The sequence below is a fragment of the Zootoca vivipara genome, chromosome 4, assembly GCF_965207765.1.
Source record: "Zootoca vivipara chromosome 4, rZooViv2.hap1.1, whole genome shotgun sequence".
Lineage (NCBI taxonomy): Eukaryota > Metazoa > Chordata > Lepidosauria > Squamata > Lacertidae > Zootoca > Zootoca vivipara.
In genome coordinates, this window is record NC_142587.1 from 63,508,870 (window position 1) to 63,529,274 (window position 20,405).

At 43.4% G+C, this 20,405-nt stretch overlaps 1 protein-coding gene across 1 annotated transcript; it reads right to left on the minus strand.

Annotated features, from left to right (window-relative positions):
• Nucleotides 1-463: 463 nt before the first annotated feature.
• On the minus strand, nucleotides 464-19,732 carry CD101 (CD101 molecule). The gene is made up of 9 exons (XM_060273651.2): nucleotides 19,604-19,732; nucleotides 18,271-18,648; nucleotides 16,947-17,363; nucleotides 13,600-13,989; nucleotides 10,513-10,893; nucleotides 9,270-9,686; nucleotides 6,385-6,798; nucleotides 3,862-4,257; nucleotides 464-2,321 (listed from the first exon to the last, which is right to left on the minus strand). Exons 1-9 carry the CDS (start codon nucleotides 19,662-19,664, stop codon nucleotides 2,044-2,046), a joined length of 3,132 nt encoding a protein of 1,043 aa, XP_060129634.2. The 5' UTR covers nucleotides 19,665-19,732; the 3' UTR covers nucleotides 464-2,043.
• Nucleotides 19,733-20,405: the final 673 nt, after the last annotated feature.

Consider the following 20,405-nt stretch of genomic DNA (forward strand, 5'->3'; position numbering starts at 1 on the left):
CAGAGTTCCCCAAACTTGGGTCTCCAGCTGTTTTTGAACTACAACTCCCATCATCCCTAGCTAACAAGACTAGTAGTAAGAGATTATGGGAATCGTAGTCCAAAACCAGCTGGAGACCCTTAGGGAACCCTGGATAGTGTGAAATCTTGGAGGTTTGTTGTTGTTGTTTAGTTGTTTAGTCGTGTCCGACTCTTCGTGACCCCATGGACCATAGCACGCCAGGACCTCCTGGCAATCTTGGAGGACCTCCTGACAATAGTACTCCTGATCAGGGTTCCTGCCTGCCACTGATGTTCTCCTCCACAATACAATAAACTGGAAGGAGCATGGAGGGCATCTCTCTCCCCCCCTCCCCCACACACTTTCAGTTTTTCTTTTCCATAGCAATGTTCACTAAAATGATTAAAACGTCATATAATTACTGAATCATAAAACACAGAACAAATGACCAACACAAATCAAATTAATTCTCTAAAAACATTTAGTGAAACAAATGATTTCAGCAGGAGATGAAATATCAGCATTGTAGGTGCATGTCTGATTTCAGTAGGATCACTGATGCCACTAGGCTAAAAAGCCTCAGTTCTCATTGAAATCTGCATTGCAAGTACCTTTGTATTTGCATGTGTGCACATGTGTTTTCTAGGTACTTAATTCCTTGACCGTGTAATGCACATTGTGACTTGATCTATAGTTCTTCTGGAGTTGCCTGCTCTCGGGGATGCCACTAGGTGTTTAAAAGGCGCAGGCCTGTGACACAGACTTGCATACAATTTGAATGTGCTAATTTATAGAGAGAAGGGAATTTAGGTCTCTGATCAAATTAAGATAATGGGTGCTTGGGGGTCTCAGCAACACTGTGCCTTGAAAATGCTCAGCAGTCCTGTAAGCAAAATAAAATAAATATTAAGTTTAAAAAGAAAAGAAAAAACAAGGAGAAGGGGCTGGAAACCTGGGGCAACAGATTCTTAGGGCCACCTGGCAACAACGTCCCTTGCTGCTTTGCCATTTTTTTTTTTTTGCATGGCATTGATTCATTGATCACCCTTGGGACTAGTCTCAAGGTTGTGTTACCTTCTATACAGTTGGCAATTTTTTTTTTTAAAATGCATTTTTATCCCACCTTTTTCTCCAAGAAGCTCCAAGTGGTATACATTGTTCTCCCCCTCCCTCATGTAATTTCCACAACAACCCTGTGAGGTAGGTTAGGCTGAGAAACAGTCAACTGGCCCAGGTCACCCAGGGAGCTTCATCATGACCAAGTGGGAATCTGAGTCATGGTGTCCCAGGTCCTAGTCTGACTCTCTCTGCTACAAAATGCTGATAAAGTGTGTATTCTAAATGTTCAGTTCTTCTGGAATATGTCTCAGTGTATCCATGAAATAGATTAAGAGGGGATATCTGTGCGTCTCTGCTGTCTTGAGTCTTGTTTAAAAACCCACAGTGAATCACCTTAAATCTGAGCTTCATAAAACTGTGCAGGGTCAGCAGAGAATAGAATTAGAATGGGAGAAAGGCAGCGGGAATTTAAGTGCTAACCGTCTTTAAATTTAATGCTGAAATACATTCATGGCATTATTGCTTTATTATGTCTTTTTATGAAAGGTTAAAAGTACCTCTCTGCATGGTTAAAAAAGTACCGTGTTGAGTTCGTGCCCCACGAGTGACAATTCCATTTAAAAGAAGCACTGAGCCAGGAATTCATTCCCATGCGCTGCCTGAGAAGGCAAGAGAGTTCACTTCGCACTATCGGGAGGCAAGTTCTGGATTGTCAAATAAAACTTCCTGCTGCTAAATACCTGTTTGTGAGGATCCTCAGAGTCAAAAAGTATAGGAAGAGGAAGAACAAAAGAGGGGAGGGAGCTGGAAGTCAAACCAGAAACGAGAATGGTGATAGCTTCCAACATCAGTTGTTGACATCTGTCTGTCTCGGGAGAACCCAAATTGCCATTTGCTCTGATTGAGTGCTAAAGAGAAGTCTCCCCCAAAGTCACCAGAATTCAATGCAGCACAGAATGCCTCTCTTCACTCTTCAACAAATGCTCAGTCCTCTTCATTACCCTTGAGACGATTGGTTTCTTCCTCCACTATGTCTTTGTGGCTTTCGGCACTGAGCTTGGAACGGGATGGTGCCGCCATCTCAGCCGCTTCAACAGATGTCTTCTCTTCCCACACATTCAGTTTGTTCTTCTGAGCGCGTTTCTTTTTGAAGTGCAAGAAGAGGAAGGCAGTCATCAGGATAACAAACAGGACCAGAGGGTAGAATACAAGGAAACGGAACAGCGGTGGAGAAGAACAGATCTGGGTGGAACTGGTTGACACTGCAGGGGGGGGGAAACCAGGGAGAAAACATAGATGTTCATTCTTGAATTTCCTGCATCTATGTAGGCTGCAAAAAGGTTGAATACATCTTTAAAAAATATTTACAGAATCTTCATTATCACCCATTCTAACAGATATGCAAAAGTGAAACATATGTGACTGAGTAGTTACATATAGATCACATGCATAATACACGGCATGGATTGTCACCTTTCCATTCTTGGAATGTGTCTGCACTGCCATTTTAGCACTGTTTTAGAATTTGCCATTAACTGCAAGCAATGTGCTTCTCCCATTTTCATAGGCCAGGTAGAATCTGTGTGAGATCGCATAAACGGAGACACAAACCACTAGGATAGCATTTCAGTCTCCTAAGACGTTATTGGGCAGAACTTAAAGTTACCATACTGCACTAAAAATCATGAACTGGAATTTATTAGCCAATTTGACACCATGGGACTGTTATAAGAGGACTCAGCAGAGACTGGAAGTGGCTACAGAAAAGTATTGCCTCTCTTTTGGTATTTATTTACACTGTTCATTTTTCTACATCTATTCATTCTCAGTGTATGATAGCAGGAAGTTGGTTGCTCCAACACTCATTGGATCTTCCACTTATTGATTGCTTGGTCTTTCGGCCTCACTTTATAGTAGCAAAACAAACCTTCTGCCTCCTTTCTGTACTCCGAATGTGTAAGGCTTGTCTACCTACTATGTTGATCAATCAAAAGGGGTCACCAAGGGGCACCAGCAGTTACTAAAGTTCCTGCAGAGGCCTTTCCTGACACCCATAGGATCTCTACCTGCCACTGAAATTAGGCTTAAAAGAAGAGAATACTGTTGAGCTCAGATTCTCCTGTCTGGCTTCCCTTAGACACCTGATTGGTCACTGTGAGAAAAGGATGCTGGACTAGATGGACCATTGGCCTGATCCAGCAGGTTCTTCCAATGTTCTTATAGAAGAACCCATTACTACTACAGTGGTGCCTCGCTAGACGAATTTAATTCGTTCCATGGTTCTTTTCTTATAACGAAAAATTCGTCTAGCGAATCCCATAGGAATGCATTGAATTTTTTTGGATTTTTTTTTTTGCCCATAGGAACGCATTAATTAAATTTCAATGCATTCCTATGGGAAACCGTGATTCGCTAGACAAATTTGTCATAAAATGAATTCGTCTAGCGAGGCAACCTCCGCTCGAAAAATCATTTCGTTAAGTGGAAATTTCGTTAAGCAGGGCATTCGTTAAGCGAGGCACCACTGTACTCTTCTTCCTATTGCCTTGCCACATCCCAACTCCATAATTAAGCCCTCCTGTTCCTTCTTCGCCCCCAGCGTTTGGTGACCCCTTTTTGATTCCACAAGATGGAAGGTGAATGGAATAAATGTGAAGGGGGTGGAGCTAGTGTGCCCAAATGCTTCCTCTTATGTGTTTACTTTCCCCAATCTGAACTGTCTAAAGAGGGTAAGGATCACCTTTAAACCAGGTATAAGGCTGGAGAGTTCAGCACTGATATGCACCCAGGAGTCAGCATTACCTGAAGGGCGTACAACTAGCTTCCTGAATCCCGATTCACCCCATTCATGTTTTGCTCCTGCAGCACTGCAGTTGACAGCCTTGAACTCTTCCACCCGGCAGTAGAACAGCCCAGCATCATCCTTCTCCACATTCTGCAGGATCAGAAGAAAATCACCCACAGAAGGGCAGTGGGGGTGCAGCCTCCTTGCCATTGTGCTGTTGCCATAGTTAATGATGCCATTGCCTTTCATATTCACCAGGGTTTCCGTATTGGACTGTTCTGACACTCTGAACCAACTGATGGAGAAGTGGGAGGTGGGCTGTAATGGCCTCTGCAGAGTACAGTTCAAGGTCACGTCTTCATTTTCGGTGACAGTGATGCTGTAGTTCGTTCTTTCAACGAGTGGCTTATTTTCTGGTGGAGAACCAAAAAAGAGAGAAAATGTTATTTGGGATATTACATCACACCTCTAATCACTCTGATTGGCACTATGCATTCCCCTTTCCTAGGAACTGTTCCGGGACATACCAGAAATAGCTGGTCCAAGCTACACTTTCTGGGCCCCTCCAGACAGCTTTTTGTGTGTGTATTCATGATGATTTGCACACATGATGCTATCGGGGCAGTCTCAGGAGCAGCGCGGCAAAAGAAGAAGTGCCGCCCTACCCTGCCACTGCCACCATACCTGCTGCCACCAGTGCCACTTCTCTGCCCATGCTGCTGGCTCAGTCGCTGGCGGAGAAGCAGTATTGGCACCAGTGCCAATTCTGGTTGAGATCTTATCAAAATTGCACACTCCACAAGATCTCACATGATTTCGGCCGATACCAGAGCCACTTCTGCCCAGATGGCAGGGCAGGCAGGATGCCCATGGGGCTGGTGCCTCAAGGGCCTCAGCCACCTAAGTCTGCCCAATTGCTGAGATGGTTCTGGGTGGTCTAATGCAATTCCACTATCAATACTGTTTGCACCTGCAAAGGTTTTGGAGCGTCACTTCCACTCAGTGGAGATCCTGTAGCTTCCTGCTGAAATCCCACATTCTTTTTTTTAATATTACAAATGTTCTGGTTTGTTTTTATCCTGCTTTTGTTGTGCTATAACACCTCCAGACAGCAATATTGTAGTAGCATGGGGGGGGGAACATTGCAGAACAAATCTACTGCCAATGCACTGGTATTACATCAAGAAGATGTTGCACAATACACACGCAATCAAAAACCAGTCTGGAAGGGGCCCTGTGTGTCTTGCTGGAGCCAGAGATATTGAGGGGTAAGTCATCACCTTCTTAAAGGGTTCATAACTCCCCTACAATGTCTCGACAACGTTTTGGGTGTACCCGTGAGTAAGTCTGCTCAAATAGTGGAGTGGCTGTTTATAACAACAAAGTATTAGGCCATATACCTGGGAGATCTATCATTTCAAATAGCAGGAGGAGACCTACTCGCAAGCAGGCATCCCAGCCTGCTGTTTGTCTGTATCTAACAACAACAACACCTGGGGCATGTAATGTTAATGCAAAAGGTAGAACAAAGGTGAATGCACTAAATTGGGGGAATTAAGAATATTGACTTTTGGGATCTTTACTGGAGGCAATTGCGCACACACAAACACAATTGCATTGGCGATAGTAATGCCTTGCTTATTTGTGGGATTTGAAACAGACCAGTAATGAACCAATGTTAATGTCTCTGCTCCGGAGACCCGGCAATCTCCACATGACTCTTGTGATGGTGATGTTAATTTATAAAAGAACAAAGTTTTAAAGGCAGTAACAGGGCCAGCTCTAGGGGAAGGCTGTGTGGCATGGGGAGCCAGGGCTCCGGGCTGCCGGGGGGGTGGCGCCGTGCTGCGCCCGCCCACCAGCCGCAGCAAGAAACGGGGCGGGGCCGCCGGAGTGATCCATGGCGCCAGGGGCGTCTGACATGCTTAAGACGGCCCTGGGCAGTAATGTGCCAATGTAAGATGACTCAAAAGCAATAAAAATGGCTTTGTAGCTTGGAATACCAGAACAGAGACAAGCAGAGTTGATTAAATGCAGGCTTCCTCAACCTCGGCCCTCCACATGTTTTGAGACTACAATTCCCATCATCCCTGACCACTGGTCCTGCTAGCTAGGGATCATGGGAGTTGTAGGCCAAAAACATCTGGAGGGCCGAGGTTGAGGAAGCCTGGGTTAAAGTAAATGTTTAAAGCCAGTTTAAAATGCATCTACTGCTTTCATGGGCAGACACTCTCCATTGTGACCTTATTCCCTGTGCCCCCCTCAGAAAGTGGCACTGAGGTCTCCAGCGTGCCACCAAAGAGCTAAGCCATGAGTAGGCGGAGACAAGCACAGTGATGAGTGGTCTAATCTTCTCAGGCAGCCCAATGTTTTGTGCCAGTCCTCCCATTTCTGCAATGGTGCCCCAGCTTAGCTGAACCACCCTGAGGGCGGGGAGAGAGAATGGCAGAATCTCTTGTCATTTCAGGGCCAAAACATCCCAAATGTACCATGTTGGCTACCCTCATCTAAAAGATCCATGGATAAATAAGGTTGGCTACCTGAAAACTTGAAATATACCGTGGTTTTTCCAGATTCCATCGTTCCAAGTTTGTACCAGCCCCCATCTGTTAACCAGATCCATTCATCTACTGCGCAGTAATATTCGCCACGGGCATCATAACCCCCTGACACAATAAGCAGCTGGTACAGGTGGTTGGAGACCTTCTTGTTATGAAACCTGGATTTCTGATGCAGAGAACTGAATGCTTCCCCATATTCCAATATGTTAGTGTAATTCGTTCTTATAATCAGCAGTGGAACTGCATTTGTGGGAGAAAATGGGAGAAAATACCAGGCAACTCCTAACCAAGAATTCTCATTGGTCAACGACCTGATTCTGCAATCAATTCTTACATCTTCATTGCTGGTGATTTCCAAAGACTTTACATCCATGTTGATTCTGAGATTGCTTTCTAGGATAAAAGGCAAAGAAATATAGTTACTAGCTAATATTGACACCATTATGAAAATGTGGAATAATAACAATATAATAAGTAATCATAGCAATTTTGCTTACTTTTGAATGTAGAATTACATTGTATTTTTATGCTGATTTTTTTGTTCTAAACCATTTAAAATGATATTGAAATATGAAATAGTATTGAAATTAACTGAATATATTACAAAAACAATCTATTCTAATATAAATTTTGCAGAACACAGGCCAAACAATTTTGTTCAAGCTCTTATGAAGACCATGATTCATTCATATCCTTAAAAAAATAAAAAATAGAGTGAGTTCCCATCTGGGTTTCAGGATTCCATCACATTTTAATTTGCTCCACTTCTCTTTACATTTTAAAACCTCTTTTAACACGCATATTTGCTCCACAAAAAGCTTTAGAAATCAGCACTTTATTCAGAGGTACCGTACTAGAAAGAAAGTAATTGCCCCCCCCCAATCCTAAAACCTTTAGCAATGATTATATAAGGTGGGCTAGGTTCACCCAAAACCTCAAATCATAAAAGGAATTATATGCATATCGTAAATTGCTGCAAATTCCTGCTGAATGTAAATCTGCCTCCAGTTTAGTTTTTGACAAATAAGAGCTGCTTGACAGTGGAATGGTCTCTTCCAGGAAGTTATGGACTCTCCTTTTAGCAGAGATTGAATGGCCATCTGTCATGGATGCTTTAGTTGTGATTCTGGCATTGCAGGGGGTTGGACTAGATGATCCTTGGAGCCCAACTCTACAATTCTATGATTTGGCTTGTTAACCTTTCCAGCAAGTGGAAATAGCATCTTAATGGTTTTCACATTGTGCCTAATCAGCAATGAAGAAGTTGTAGACTATAGCAAAAGGGAGACCCACAAGGGATTGTGGAAAGGACTGCACGGGTTGTTGGCTTCTCTCAAGGAAGTATCACGGATAGCGTCTGAATCGCTTCCAAGAACACAGAGAAAGGCTGTAACAAGGGCATCCTTTCCTGCTTTCAATATTCTCATTAGATCCCAGAGCTCTGTACTTGATTTTCATCTGAAGATGCCGGTTACAGAAACCTGCTACAGTTTTTTTCCAAAGCAGATCTTGCTAAGGATAGCCAAGCTATTGCTTTTAAGTTTGTTGTCACCCACAGTGGCCTTGCTAAAGAGAGATGACTTGAAAGGAGAAATCAGAACCCACTTCAATTTAATTAACTGAGCACAATCTCCAAGTTCCTTCTCTTGCTTTGAACCCGGCTGCTGACAGTGCAGTCTCTTCTCTCTGCGGTGGCAAGTGAAGTATGCAAAAGAACCCAGCAGCTGCTTCCCATTACAGTACATGCTCAGGCTGTCAATGGTGCATCTCTGCAAAAACTATTGTCTACCCACTGTGGGTGCAAAACCCCTAGTATGAGTCATTTTGAAAATACACCAAACGTCTCCCCTTTCCACAGCATTGGTCAGACGTATGGTAAGAAGTTATCAGCTTCCTCTAGCATCTTAACTTATTGCTTGTTCTTGGCAACCAGAAGAAAGGGGGGTTTGCTTTCACAAAAGAGGCTTTATTTTATTTTTGTTTATTTTATTAAATGTATATTCTGTCCTTCTTTCTAAAAGAGCCCATGGTGGCAGAACCATCACTGATACATGACAATTAAAAATAAAATCAGAACACATTTAAAGCATTTAAAAACAACTGAAAGTAATCTATAATTTTTTTTAAAAAAAAACAATAAACACATTTAGCAAATATAAGAACAGAAGTAACCAAATCACTGAGATGGGAATACCCTGTTTTCCCGAAAATAAGACATACTCATAAAATAAGCCGTAGCAGGATTGCTAAGCATTTGCGCAATATAAGCCATACCCCGAAAATAAGTGATAGGCGCAGTTCTGGAGGGCGCCAAGGAAGAGGGAGGCTGGACGTGTAATAAAAATAAGACATCCCCTGAAAATAAGCCATAGTGCATCTTCTTGAGGACAACTAAATATAAGACAGTGTCTTATTTTCGGGGAAACACGGTAGTGCCTTGTATCTGATACTTGTGCTACTCAGAATGAAAATGAATGAATAAATAAAAATGAACACGGGTAACTTGGGTTCATTAGTTTCAATGGGTCTAATCTGAGCTCTTGATACAACCAAGGATATTTGTTTTATCAGTGCTCCCTTATACATTGTTGGAGGGATTTTAGGGATTATCCATTCATAAAGCTGGTTGGAAATTTAAATAAAATAGAAAATTTTAATACAAATGTCATAAGGTAGGGCAGGGTCTTGGATATGTTTGGGAAAAGACAGACAACACTATGGGGCAAAATAAAATCTATTGCATTCAACATATTGGACAGTGATTTGAGTCATCCACCAAGACTTATGAGAGACACTTCCTAGAAGACAATGGCTAATACTGTTGCAAAAGGAAAAGGCCTAGGCAATGGTTTCTGAACACCTACCTGGTTGGGTGACCTTGATCTCAACAGGATTAGAGGATAGCACAGAAGCTGCTATTGCAGACAAGTTTCTGGCATCCTGTGAGTTTCTCCAGATTTCAACTTCACACTTATACATCCCTGTCTCTTGCCATGTGACACTGTGGATAAGGAGTTGGGATAAAGGAGAGGATTTTGTAATCTTGGTTTTCTTCTCAAATTGCATAAATGCCAATCCCCATTCGATGGTGCCTCTTGCGGTGACTTTGACCACTTGCTGATAGCCACCCCGCTTCAAGTGAGGCTGGAATAGCCAGGTGATGGAGACTGGAACATTGTTGGTGATGTCATCATTACCAGCCACGTTGCAGAACAGTACAAGGTCTTCCTGCAGTTTTACATTTGGAACTCTGCTACTCAGTATAGCTTTCAAATTCTGCCCTGTTAAGCCAGAGAAAATTGAGGACACTACATCAACACCAGAAATACCTTGTCAACATCTCCCCCACATGTCACCAAATTTCTACTTGTAGGAAAGTCTTGTTCACCTGACTATTTTGGACATTACACCTGTAGTAGCCAACATACAGTAGTTGCCATCAGAGTCTCAATTACTTAAAGAGAGACAGTATTTTCCCTAACATCTTGTGCTACAGTGAGTTATCACTAGTCACTACTTGTCTAGAAAGTCAAGTCTCACTGCTGAGGTAAGGACAGATGTCATAAAGTATTATATTCTCTATCACATCACACCCATTCTGTTGAATAGATGTTTGCTGACCTGGATTGCTTCCAAGTCAACTGAGTCAAAATCACAAAAGCATTGCCTTGGGCTTATCAAGAAATAACCCAGCTTAGTTATAGACCATTCATGGAATGAGGAATGATGTTCCAGGAGTACTTTATACATCTCTGCAACACAGTGTTAGGAAGTCAAACCATTGGGTTCATATACCACCCTTGCCTTGTACTAGGGCTGGGTCAGTTCATCTAATCCATTCCTGTCCACTTTGAATGGGAGTGGTTCTTTGGGGTCTCAGGCAGAGGCCTGTGATATCACCTGCCACCCGATCCATTGAAACAGATGCTCTGATTGAACCTGGGACCGTCTGAATACAAAGCAAGCTTTACCAATGAACTATGGTCTCTTCCCAAAGACATATGTGTGTGCTTAAAGAATTGTCATGTTGCGTATAACGTTTAGCTTGGATAATTAGACAGGATAGCTAGAAGTATGTGAAAGGGAAAGGCTATGGGATGAACTTACCCAGTGGTTCAACTCTTGTTGAGATTTCCTGTGTGTGCTTCCAGCTCCTGCTCTCAGACCACTCTGTCACTTCACAGCGATACAGCCCTGTATCCTTTGTGGCTAAAGTGTTGTAGATAGTCAAAGTAAACATGGAAGGGTCCCTCTTCTCTAACCTGAGCTCACCATGAGCACTGCGCTCCAAGTAAGAAGCACCTATCTTTAGTCTGCCATTTCGTTCCATGCTGGCTATGAGCAGAGGAGGATCTCTGTCCCTCTGGATATGCCACCAGTTCACAGATAGTGAATTTGCAGCTATACTCACATTACAGTTGAAAACCAAAGTTTCTCCTTCCATTATTTGTTTCTTATTGACCCACACAAACAGTTTCAAGTGGCTTTCTGTGAACAAAATGCAACGGGTTAGATAGATGGATAAATCCGAATCAAAGGGAAAGAGGGAAGAAGACACAGAATAGGTTTGCATTTTGACACGATCTATTTCATAGAAGATCATCTTAGTTTTCTACTGAGCGTTCTAACTGGTTAATGGGAAAGTTTCATTGACACATGTCCACTACATTTCCCTTCTGATACATGTCCTCTTTTCTATATAGAGATCATCCATATCTTTATCGCCACTGATGGAGACAGTTTTCTTCTAAATGCCAGTTGCTGGGAATCCCTAGTGGAGAGTGTGCTGTTGTGCTCAGGTCCTGCTTTAAGGCTTCTCATAGGTCACTGTGAGAACAGGATGCTGGACTAGATGGGCCGTTGGTGTGATCCAGATGACTCATACTATACACCATCATGTGTTAAGATCTGAGCTCATTTTTCCATAGGACCAGATGCAAAGCATGAAGAGACTAAGTGACTCTCCCTCTCTCGCTAGGTGACTTGTTGTTTTCCTTAACACTGACATCACCAAATTCCTTGGTTTTACCAGATCACCGTGGCTGAGAACTCTACTGTCTCCTACAATCTATGCCTGTGCTCTTTGGCAGTAATATGGTTACAAAGTGTTGCAGAACTGGTCTTCTCTTCATTTTGTGAAGAAGGTCTGAAACAGATGACTTAAAATGGATCCCAAACATCTTGAGCTCCTCTTCCAACATTATCACTGTGTCATGGCCATAATTCAGCTGTGTCTAAATCTCAAACCTGAGATTTCTTTAAATGAGGACCAAGAGGAGCTGAACCCTCCAGCACATATTCAGACTGCCAATGATCCTGAGGAATCATCAGCTGGACATTCCTGCGCACAGTGAGCAACCTGACCACCAAATTCTGCACCAGCTGAAGTTTCCACACCGGCTTCAGAGGCAGCCCTATGTATAATGCAATGCAGTAATCTAACTTAGGGGTTAAAAGTGCATAGACAACAATAGCTAGACTCAGTGGTGGAGCTTCATGCTCCGGCACGGGGGGCAGGGCGGTGGAGAGCAGACAGGGGCGGGGCTGGTGCGCGTCCCAAGGGTGTGGCATGCTGCCCGCAGGGGGGCGTGGCACACATCCTGGGAGCATGGCAAGCCACCAGCGCAGGTGGGGGAACAGCCTTGATGGCACCCTGCCAGGATTGCACTGCCGGGGGCGGTGTGCTCCCCCCCGCAATCCTCTTCCTCCACCAGTGGCTAGACTATCCCTACCCAGGTAGGGACACAGCTGAAGCTGATGGAGTGGTTGGATTGGTGGAGAAATTAGAGTTCAAATTCCCACTTGGCTCACTGGGTGACCTTGAGTCACTCTCCTCCTAGCTTACTTTACAGGCCTGTTGTGAATAGAAAAGAGGAGGAAATAGAATCATGTATGCCACCCTGATATTGTTGGAGACATGTGGGATAGCAAAATTAAATAATCAATCAAATAATAGTATTATAGGAACAGTAGGCAGAATTTAATGAGACAAGAAAAAGAGGAATCTAGACATCCCTTGGTATCCATTTTCATTTGTCAAATGCAAATGCTACTCGTCAAAGAAGGAACCTCACAATTTAAAAAATGTTTTTTATCACTGAATTGTAGAGCTATGGAGATGTAGAGTTTTCAGCGATGGGAAGGAAGACTTCATGATCAGACCAGAAGGGTTAGAAAACTATTATGAAAACTATTATGCTCATGTTTGTTACTCGTTCCCAATTCCTCCATCATTAAACTTAAAAATAGGAACAAAAGCGTATATGCCCCTGAACACTGAAATAAGCTATGGTATACTACATAAATCTAAACTTGAAGGCAGGTGTGTTCATGAGATTGAAGGGAATGAGAGCTTTATTCTGAATGAAACTTTCATCTATTCCTGGACCACAGACATTCCTGTATAGTTGCCTCATGCAAATTTTCTACAGCAGTTTGCCAGATTTTTTTTTTAAGGAGCACACTTGAAGCTGCATAGCTTTGTAAAAAGGCCCACAGAAATAGGACAGGAAATCATGGAACAAAGAGGTACATAGGGAGAAAATGGGGAAGTAGTGAAAGCATTAGAATGGAATCCTTAACTAATGAAGAAAAACTTGAGAGAGAGTCTGGAGTGGTGGTGATGTCACCAGTCTATTCCCACTTTGCAAACTAAGGCTGGATACTAGTGCACTTGTGCATCCAACTAAGCAGGAATTTGTAGTGTTTCAAAAAGCTGTCAAATGTGTTTGTCTAAAGGTAATGTCAGGAAATGGCTTACACCACAGAGGAAGAGATTCTGCTCTCAAGCCACTTCCTATTTTCTATCTGTAGCCCACAACGGAAAGATGGTATCAACAAAAGGACACACTCATTGTTCACCATTTTAAGCCTTAAATTGTTATATAGTTGCACAATTCACCTCTCCCATAGGATTTTGGAGACTGGTGTTTGATTGCGGAATTTGGAGTCTCTGGTCAGTTCTGAATGACTTATTTTACTGTTGGATTGTCCCAGTGCTTTCTTTCTGAGGGTACTCAAGGGTACCAGAGCCTTATTTTTAGAAGAGAAGCACTGGACTGCCCTATGCTACAGAATGGTCTAATATACCTTTGAGTTTTGGTTTAGAGTCTGCTAGCAAAGGGCATCAGTGAACTCCAGTCCAGAGGCTATTCCCATATTTTGTTTGGAGGGAAAGTGTTTGGCATGACTGACCTCTAGGCTTCACATCTATGTCAATGGCTGGTGAAGACTTCTGTTCTGCGATAGCAAAGGAGCCAGTGGGAGTCTGCCCAACTTCAGAAACAAAACAGCTATAGGTGCCTTTGTCCTTCAGTTCCGCCTTGTTGATTCTGAGGATGTACTTATCATTGCTCTGCTTCTTCACTAGGAGGTTTCCCAGAGTATGCCGTTCCTCATTGTCATTTTGAAAAGACAAGGTGCCATAATGATCAAGACTAGCCATCACCATACCATGATGGCGCCAAACCACCTGGAACCATCTGTTTTGCTTATTCCGGGCTTTCACAGAGCAGTTCATCTGCAAGGCTTCCCCTTCCAGGAGAGACCTCTTAGCAACAGAGATGTCAACATCAAAATTTTTATCTGTGAAAATATAAATCAACAGAGATGGTTAAGTCCAGATTCAATTTTGCCTTTCAGTGCAATAAGCAGGAGTATCCATACTTGACGTGTGACATATTTTCATGGGCATCTTCCCCCAGCAATTAGATTAAATTTGTAAAGGATCTGAATGTCCTTATGGGGAATGGTTGAGGGAGTTTGGTATTTTTAGCCTGGGAAAGAGGAGACCGAGAGGAGGGATGATAGCCACCTTCAAATATCTACATGGAGGATGGAGCAAGCTCTTTTCTCCAGCTCCAGAGGGTAGGGCCCAAACCAATGGCTTCAAGTTACAAGAAAGGAGATTCTGACTAAACACCAGCAATAACTTTCAGACAGTAAGAGCTGTTTGACTGTGAGAAAGTCTCCCTCGGGAGGTTATGGACTCTCCTTCCTTGAAGGATTTTAAGCAGAGGTTGGATGGCCATCTGTCTTGAATGCTTTAGTTGTGATTCTTGCATTAATAATAATAATAATAATTTTATTATTTATACCCCGCCCATCTGGCTGGGTTTCCCCAGCCACTCTGGGCGGCTTCCAACAGAAAAATAAAATAATCAATTAAACATTAAAAGCCTCCCTAAACAGGACTGCCTTCAGATGTCTTCTAAAAATCTGGTAGCTGTTTTCCTCTTTGACATCTGATGGGAGGGCGTTCCACAGGGCGGGCGCCACTACCGAGAAGGCCCTCTGCCTGGTTCCCTGCAACTTGGCTTCTCACAACGAGGGAACTGCCAGAAGGCCCTCGGTACTGGACCTCAGTGTCCGGGCAGAACGATGGGGGTGGAGACGCTCCTTCAGGTATTGCAGGGGTCCCTTCCAACTCTACAATTCTATGTTTTCCAGCATGAAAGTGGGAGGCTGATGGGGGGTAAAATGTGATATGCAAAAATCAGCTTCCCTTGTTAATGCTACAGCCACGGAACCAGGGCAGTTTGGGCAACTTCCCCACCCCTTACACTGCCTTCTTCCTAGGAATACTGACATTCAAAGACCATCTTGGCTGCGAGTCCTGGAGGACCTGCTTCCTGAAAATGTGACTCTCCAATGTTGCTGGACTACAACTCCCATTAGCCCCACAGTCAGCATGTGTTGGCTGGGGCTGATGAGAGTTGTAGTCCGACAACATCTGGAGGCACTAGTAGACAATACTGACCAGTGACCTGACTCAGTGCAAGGAAGCTTCTTACATCTCCTGTGCCCCTGTGCTGTGCATTCCCTAATATCAGTGCAATTTCAGAGCTCTTGCTCCATGCATCCAAAGGCCAAGGCACGGCAGCTAATCATAGCTTGAGCTGCTGGTCTAATTGCTTACTGCGCATAAATTATCCAGGGCATTGAATGCAGGCGCATAAATAATTCAGAGCAGAAATCCCGAACAAACGTTTGCCATTCACAAATATTTGCTGAATATCTTATGACAACAACATGGAACTCTTCAACCACACAGTTTCAGCCTGGAAGTGGGTTAAAAAAGCATCGCTCTTGTTGAGACAGGGTGTGTGCTGTGTGCTCTTCAATTTAGGTTGCAGCTCCCCTGGGGTGAATGAGGATGTGGGAAGGCATCACATCCCTTTCTCCATGTTCTTGCAGCACTAATCCCACAGCAGAGCTCAACAGATTGTAATTCAACAAATGGGGAGATGGAGGAGGGGAGGAGGATATAGAACTTCAATAAATGTTACGTGGAAAGCGGCAATTATAGAATCCATTTGCCTAATGCACTGGTGCTAGGTATGTACCAAGGTGCAGGATTTGGTGTTAAATCCTCTGATTAGCAGAAGGGGTGAGCAGGCCTCTATTCCAGCACTCAAACCTTGTCCTGTTCCCTGTTACATCAATCCTTCCCTCCCCGATCCCTACAATACACAGCCGTGCTGCAGAAGAGACCACAACCTGGGTCTCCTGCCGCCCTCTGGCTCGAAACGCTACATGATTTTCGTGATCCACGGAAGCTGTCGGTGCTGATACAAAGAAGAACTAGTGGCAACCGAAACGAAAAGAAGCAGAACAGAATCGACCAGCTAGCTTTCAATTCCCTAGTGTAGGAGGATCACGTTTCAACAGCGGCACAGCTGTAGCAACTGAAAGACTGGGGGGGGGGGGAAAACCAACCTAAACTACCACTTTATCATCATCATCAGTAGTATTTGCGTTAAGCACCATGTATTATTTAGCCAGTCTCATGGTTTATGTCTGCATGATGTATGGTCCTTGATTCCTCCCCCCCACTCCAGGATGTTAATAGGACAAGCCACACCTGGATCTGATAGAGTAGACAGTCTCTTTTCTCTTTGCATAGATGGAGTGCTTTTCTCTTTCATTCTTCCATAGCTTTATTACAGTAGCTTAGAGCAGCAAAATGTTAACAACAACAACAATCCAGAATAGCTGATTATATAAAGAAGCACTGACAAACTAGTAAATGAAAAAGCCAGAGTTGTTTATACATAATGCTACTTTTTGATGCTCCAGCTGGCTCCAAGGAGATCATCAGCTGCAAATTAAATTTTATTTTATTGTGCCCTTCCCAGGAAGGTCTTTAGAGCAAAATATACAGCCTTCCTGCTCGCACTATCTCACATGACTGAATTAGTTACAAAGTTTGCATTCCAAGCAATAAAGATTCCTAAGCAACTTTTACAAAATGGTGAAGGAGTACTGTTCTAATCTTGTTTACATTTTCAATAATGGAAAATTGCCTCTCTTGCATTTTTGAATTTCTTTCCCCTCTCGTTGTATGGAATCAAATATTTGTTTTTGGGATGCGAAGCCTATCAGAGCTGCATAGAAGGCTTGGAATAAAATGGCGAACCAAGTTAATTGTGTGCATTTGCTGGAAAAATACATAGACAATTAATCTCCCACAGGCTCTCAAGCAGCTCATAGCTTTTTTCAGGAATGGCAGGATATATGACTGGTAGAAAATACAACCTTACCCAGGCTTCTGATGGTCAGTGATGTTTTGTCTGTCTGTTTCCGGGCAATATCTTTCCAAGTTTCATTGGGATCTTGAATCCACTCCACTGCCTCACAGTACACTTCCCCCTGGTCTGAGGGTTGTATGCTGACAATGGAGAGCTTATATTCTCTGACCCCAATTTTGTCTAGCCTTATATCTCCTGAGGAAAACCTCTGATTGTAAGGGGATCCTGGTAGTAAGACAAAATCTCTGGACAGGGAAAGGATCCTCTGGGCTTGTCCATTGCCTCCTTCTGGAAGAAGGTACCAGCCGACCGAGAGGTGGGTGTGTTGGACTGTAGCTGTTGACACTTCGCAAATGAGTTCTAATGAATCCCCTTGGTCTCGGATGAGAGCCTGTGGCCTCATGGTGGCAGCGAGCAGGTCTGGAATTACTAAAATGAAATGAAATGAAGGAAGAAATACAAGAAAACACAGATGGATGGATGATCACAGATGCATACAGAGCCACACACTTCTGTTAGAAGAAGTTACAGGTAGGTAGTTACAGATAGAAGTGTGCATACATACGAAAGCTCATACCTATGACAAGCTTAGTTGGTCTCTAAGGTGCTGCTGGAAGGATTTTTTTTATTTTGTTAGCAGAAGGTCAGACTACAAGTGACTGGCCAGCATCCATTGAGTCCCCTGCAGTGATTATTTTTAGGAGGAACTAATCAGTGGTTCTAAGGAATGTTTATACCTTACCAGTGCTGGACTTGGAGCAGGGAGAGCCAGATCCAGATCCCCACCCAATTAAGTCACTCTCAAGACTAAACTGCCTCAACACAGGATTGTTGTGAGTCATTAGGGGTTCAAGTATGCCACCCCGGCTTCTTGAAGGAAGAACAGGATTTTATAAATAAAGATTCCCTAACCCTTGGTCACACCTTCCAAGCCCTGTCCACATAAAGCAAACTAATGGAGCCTCAGAGGTCATAGGCAGAACAGTTCAGCAAAGTACATGAGCTGCTTCGCATCTCCATTCCAGTGCCTCTTACTTAGCAGCTGTTGCAGAGTGGAGCTGGTTCGCCAGCTGAATTCAAAAACATCCACATTTACTGTCTAACATGAGCCTGAACAAACTTTCACTCTCCAGTTGGAGCCGAGCCAAGCAGCCATGTATGACAGCTCTTTTGAACAGCTTCTGTTTTTGCTGCCTGCGTGGAATGGCAAAATCCAGCAGTGCAGTTAAACACCTGACAAGCCATAAGAACTGTCTGGTGGGCTGTGCAATCAGTTTTGCGGGGCAAAGACTGTTGAAGGTAACTGCTAAGTGGTCAGTGAATAGTCATATCATACCGAAAAGGTTCGTTTTGGCACCATAAGTCCCAAGGTAACCAGTATCTGTGCTGGGTGTGTAACACTCATACTCGCCGGCATCCACGTCTCTGAGCTCAGTGATGTGCAGCAGAACAGAATCTCCTCGGATCCTTTCTATGTAGATTTCCCTACTTCCAACGCGCTGAGAGTAGATAGCATAAGGAAAGGAGGCGTCATCCGTGCTGATAATTTGCAGCTTTCTATTTGGGTCCGATGGCCGATGAATGGACCATTCGAAATTCTGCTCCATTGGTCCCTGGTAACCACTGACATTACACCAGATGGTGACGTGGTAGCCTCTTGCTCGATATAGAAGTCCTTTCTGAATGGATACTATCCTTTCTCCTGCACAGAGATCTGCATGCAAACCATAACATGGCAGCAGAGTTTATCAAAATGTAATCAAGTAAAGCTGGCTTTCTGAACAAAGTGCAATAAGACAAAAGTAACGGGTGAAATGCAAAATGGCAAAACTCTGATGTTCAGTAGCCTTACATCAGAATTCACAAATACTACAGGCTTGAGCAAAAGTTAAATTAAAAATAATGAAGTGTTTTTATTTCTTCATTTCCCCCCTTTTTCTTTTTAAAAAGGTGCTCTACATATATATTCTATATACACACGCATCTATAATCAGGTTTCAAACTTTCTTGCCCAACCAAGCAAACTGAATCTATAACATTTGATGTTAGCTACAAGCAACCAGCTGTAGGATTACACACACACACACACACACATATTCTAAATATAAAAAGGCAGTGATGGGCACCAACTTGGATGGCTTTAAAAGAGGATTAGCCAAATTCAAGGACGACAAGGCTATTTGTTACCATGATGGCTATGCTCTGACCCTAAGGTTGGAAACAGTAATTATCCTGAACATCAGCTTCTGGAAACCCCAAGAGAGGAACAGTGCTCTTGTGCTCAGGTCCTGCTTATGGGTTTCCTAAAGGCATCTGGTTGGCCACTGTGGAAACACAATGCTAGACTAGATGAGCCACTGGCTTGATCCACAAGTCCTTCTTCTGTTCCATGAAGGAACACCACACTCATGCCCTACTTGTGAGCATCCAAAACTTCAGTGGCCAACCTGGAGGAGGTCAACATAGTTGTAATACAGCAAGGAATTTCTTGGTTTCCAATGGTAGGGAGCTTGTGGCATTCCAGATATTGTTGGACTCCAACACCCAACAGCCAGCATGATCAATGGTCATGGACGATGAGGCTTGGAGTCCAAAGCATCTGTAGGGTCACAGGTTTCCCTGTCTCTGTTATACTCCTATGAAGGCTAAATGCATTACATGAAACTCACCAGACAGCAGGAGGAGCACAGCTGCCAAGCACTGGATAGGTCCTATTAGTAGAAAGAACATACTTTCTTCCTCTTCGGGGATTAGAATTCTCTTCTCTAGTTGAGCTCCAGCAACTAACCTTGCCTCAATAATGGTGGGGAAGTTGTCTGTCACAATGCTGTTGTGGCTTCCTGTCTTTTCACAGAAGACAGACTGAAGATGCAATGTTTCTCAGAAATGCATAGAAGAAGCCACATACATTAACTTAGAGCAGGGAGGGAGAACTGGTTACCCTGCAGGGACAACGACTCTCACCATTCCTGACCACTAGGCATCCTGTCTGGGGATGATAAAAGTTATTTTTAAAGAAAATGTGTGATCTATGTGTGTCTACTCAGAAATAAAACCTACTGAGTTGAACGGGACCTGCTCACAGGCAAGTAAGTATAGGATTGCATCATTAGACAACCAAACTCTCTCAACTGTTAGGGAGTGTTTATTCAGGCTATTTTACTGTAATTCACAGATCATTTTTAAAAAGACATGGCACAAAGGAGAAAGGGGATGGGGAGAGGGGAAGAAAACAAGCAAAATGGGCACCGATTCTTAAACATACAAACTAAGGCCTATGGACCGGTGAGTTTAATTTGCTCTTTTTGTAATTGGTGACCTTCTTCCTTGTTATTGCTTGCATTTTCATCTTCATATGAAAATAGAAATTCATCCAAAGTTTTGTTTATATCAGTGGTTAGCTAAATGCCTCTGGAAGCTTCCAGGTTGGGGGTGGATGTGATGTCCATCGCCTATTGTATGTCTGTGGCA

Bases quoted from the DNA above. Each gene is read 5' to 3' on its own strand.
- CD101 (XM_060273651.2), bottom strand. From the start codon at position 19,664: ATGTTCTTTCTACTAATAGGACCTATCCAGTGCTTGGCAGCTGTGCTC. The intron at 18,649-19,603 runs GTGAGTTTCATG...GTTTGCATGCAG, and splicing joins TGTGCTCCTCCTGCTGTCTG to ATCTCTGTGCAGGAGAAAGG. The intron at 17,364-18,270 runs GTATGATATGAC...ATTTCATTTTAG, and splicing joins TGCCAAAACGAACCTTTTCG to TAATTCCAGACCTGCTCGCT.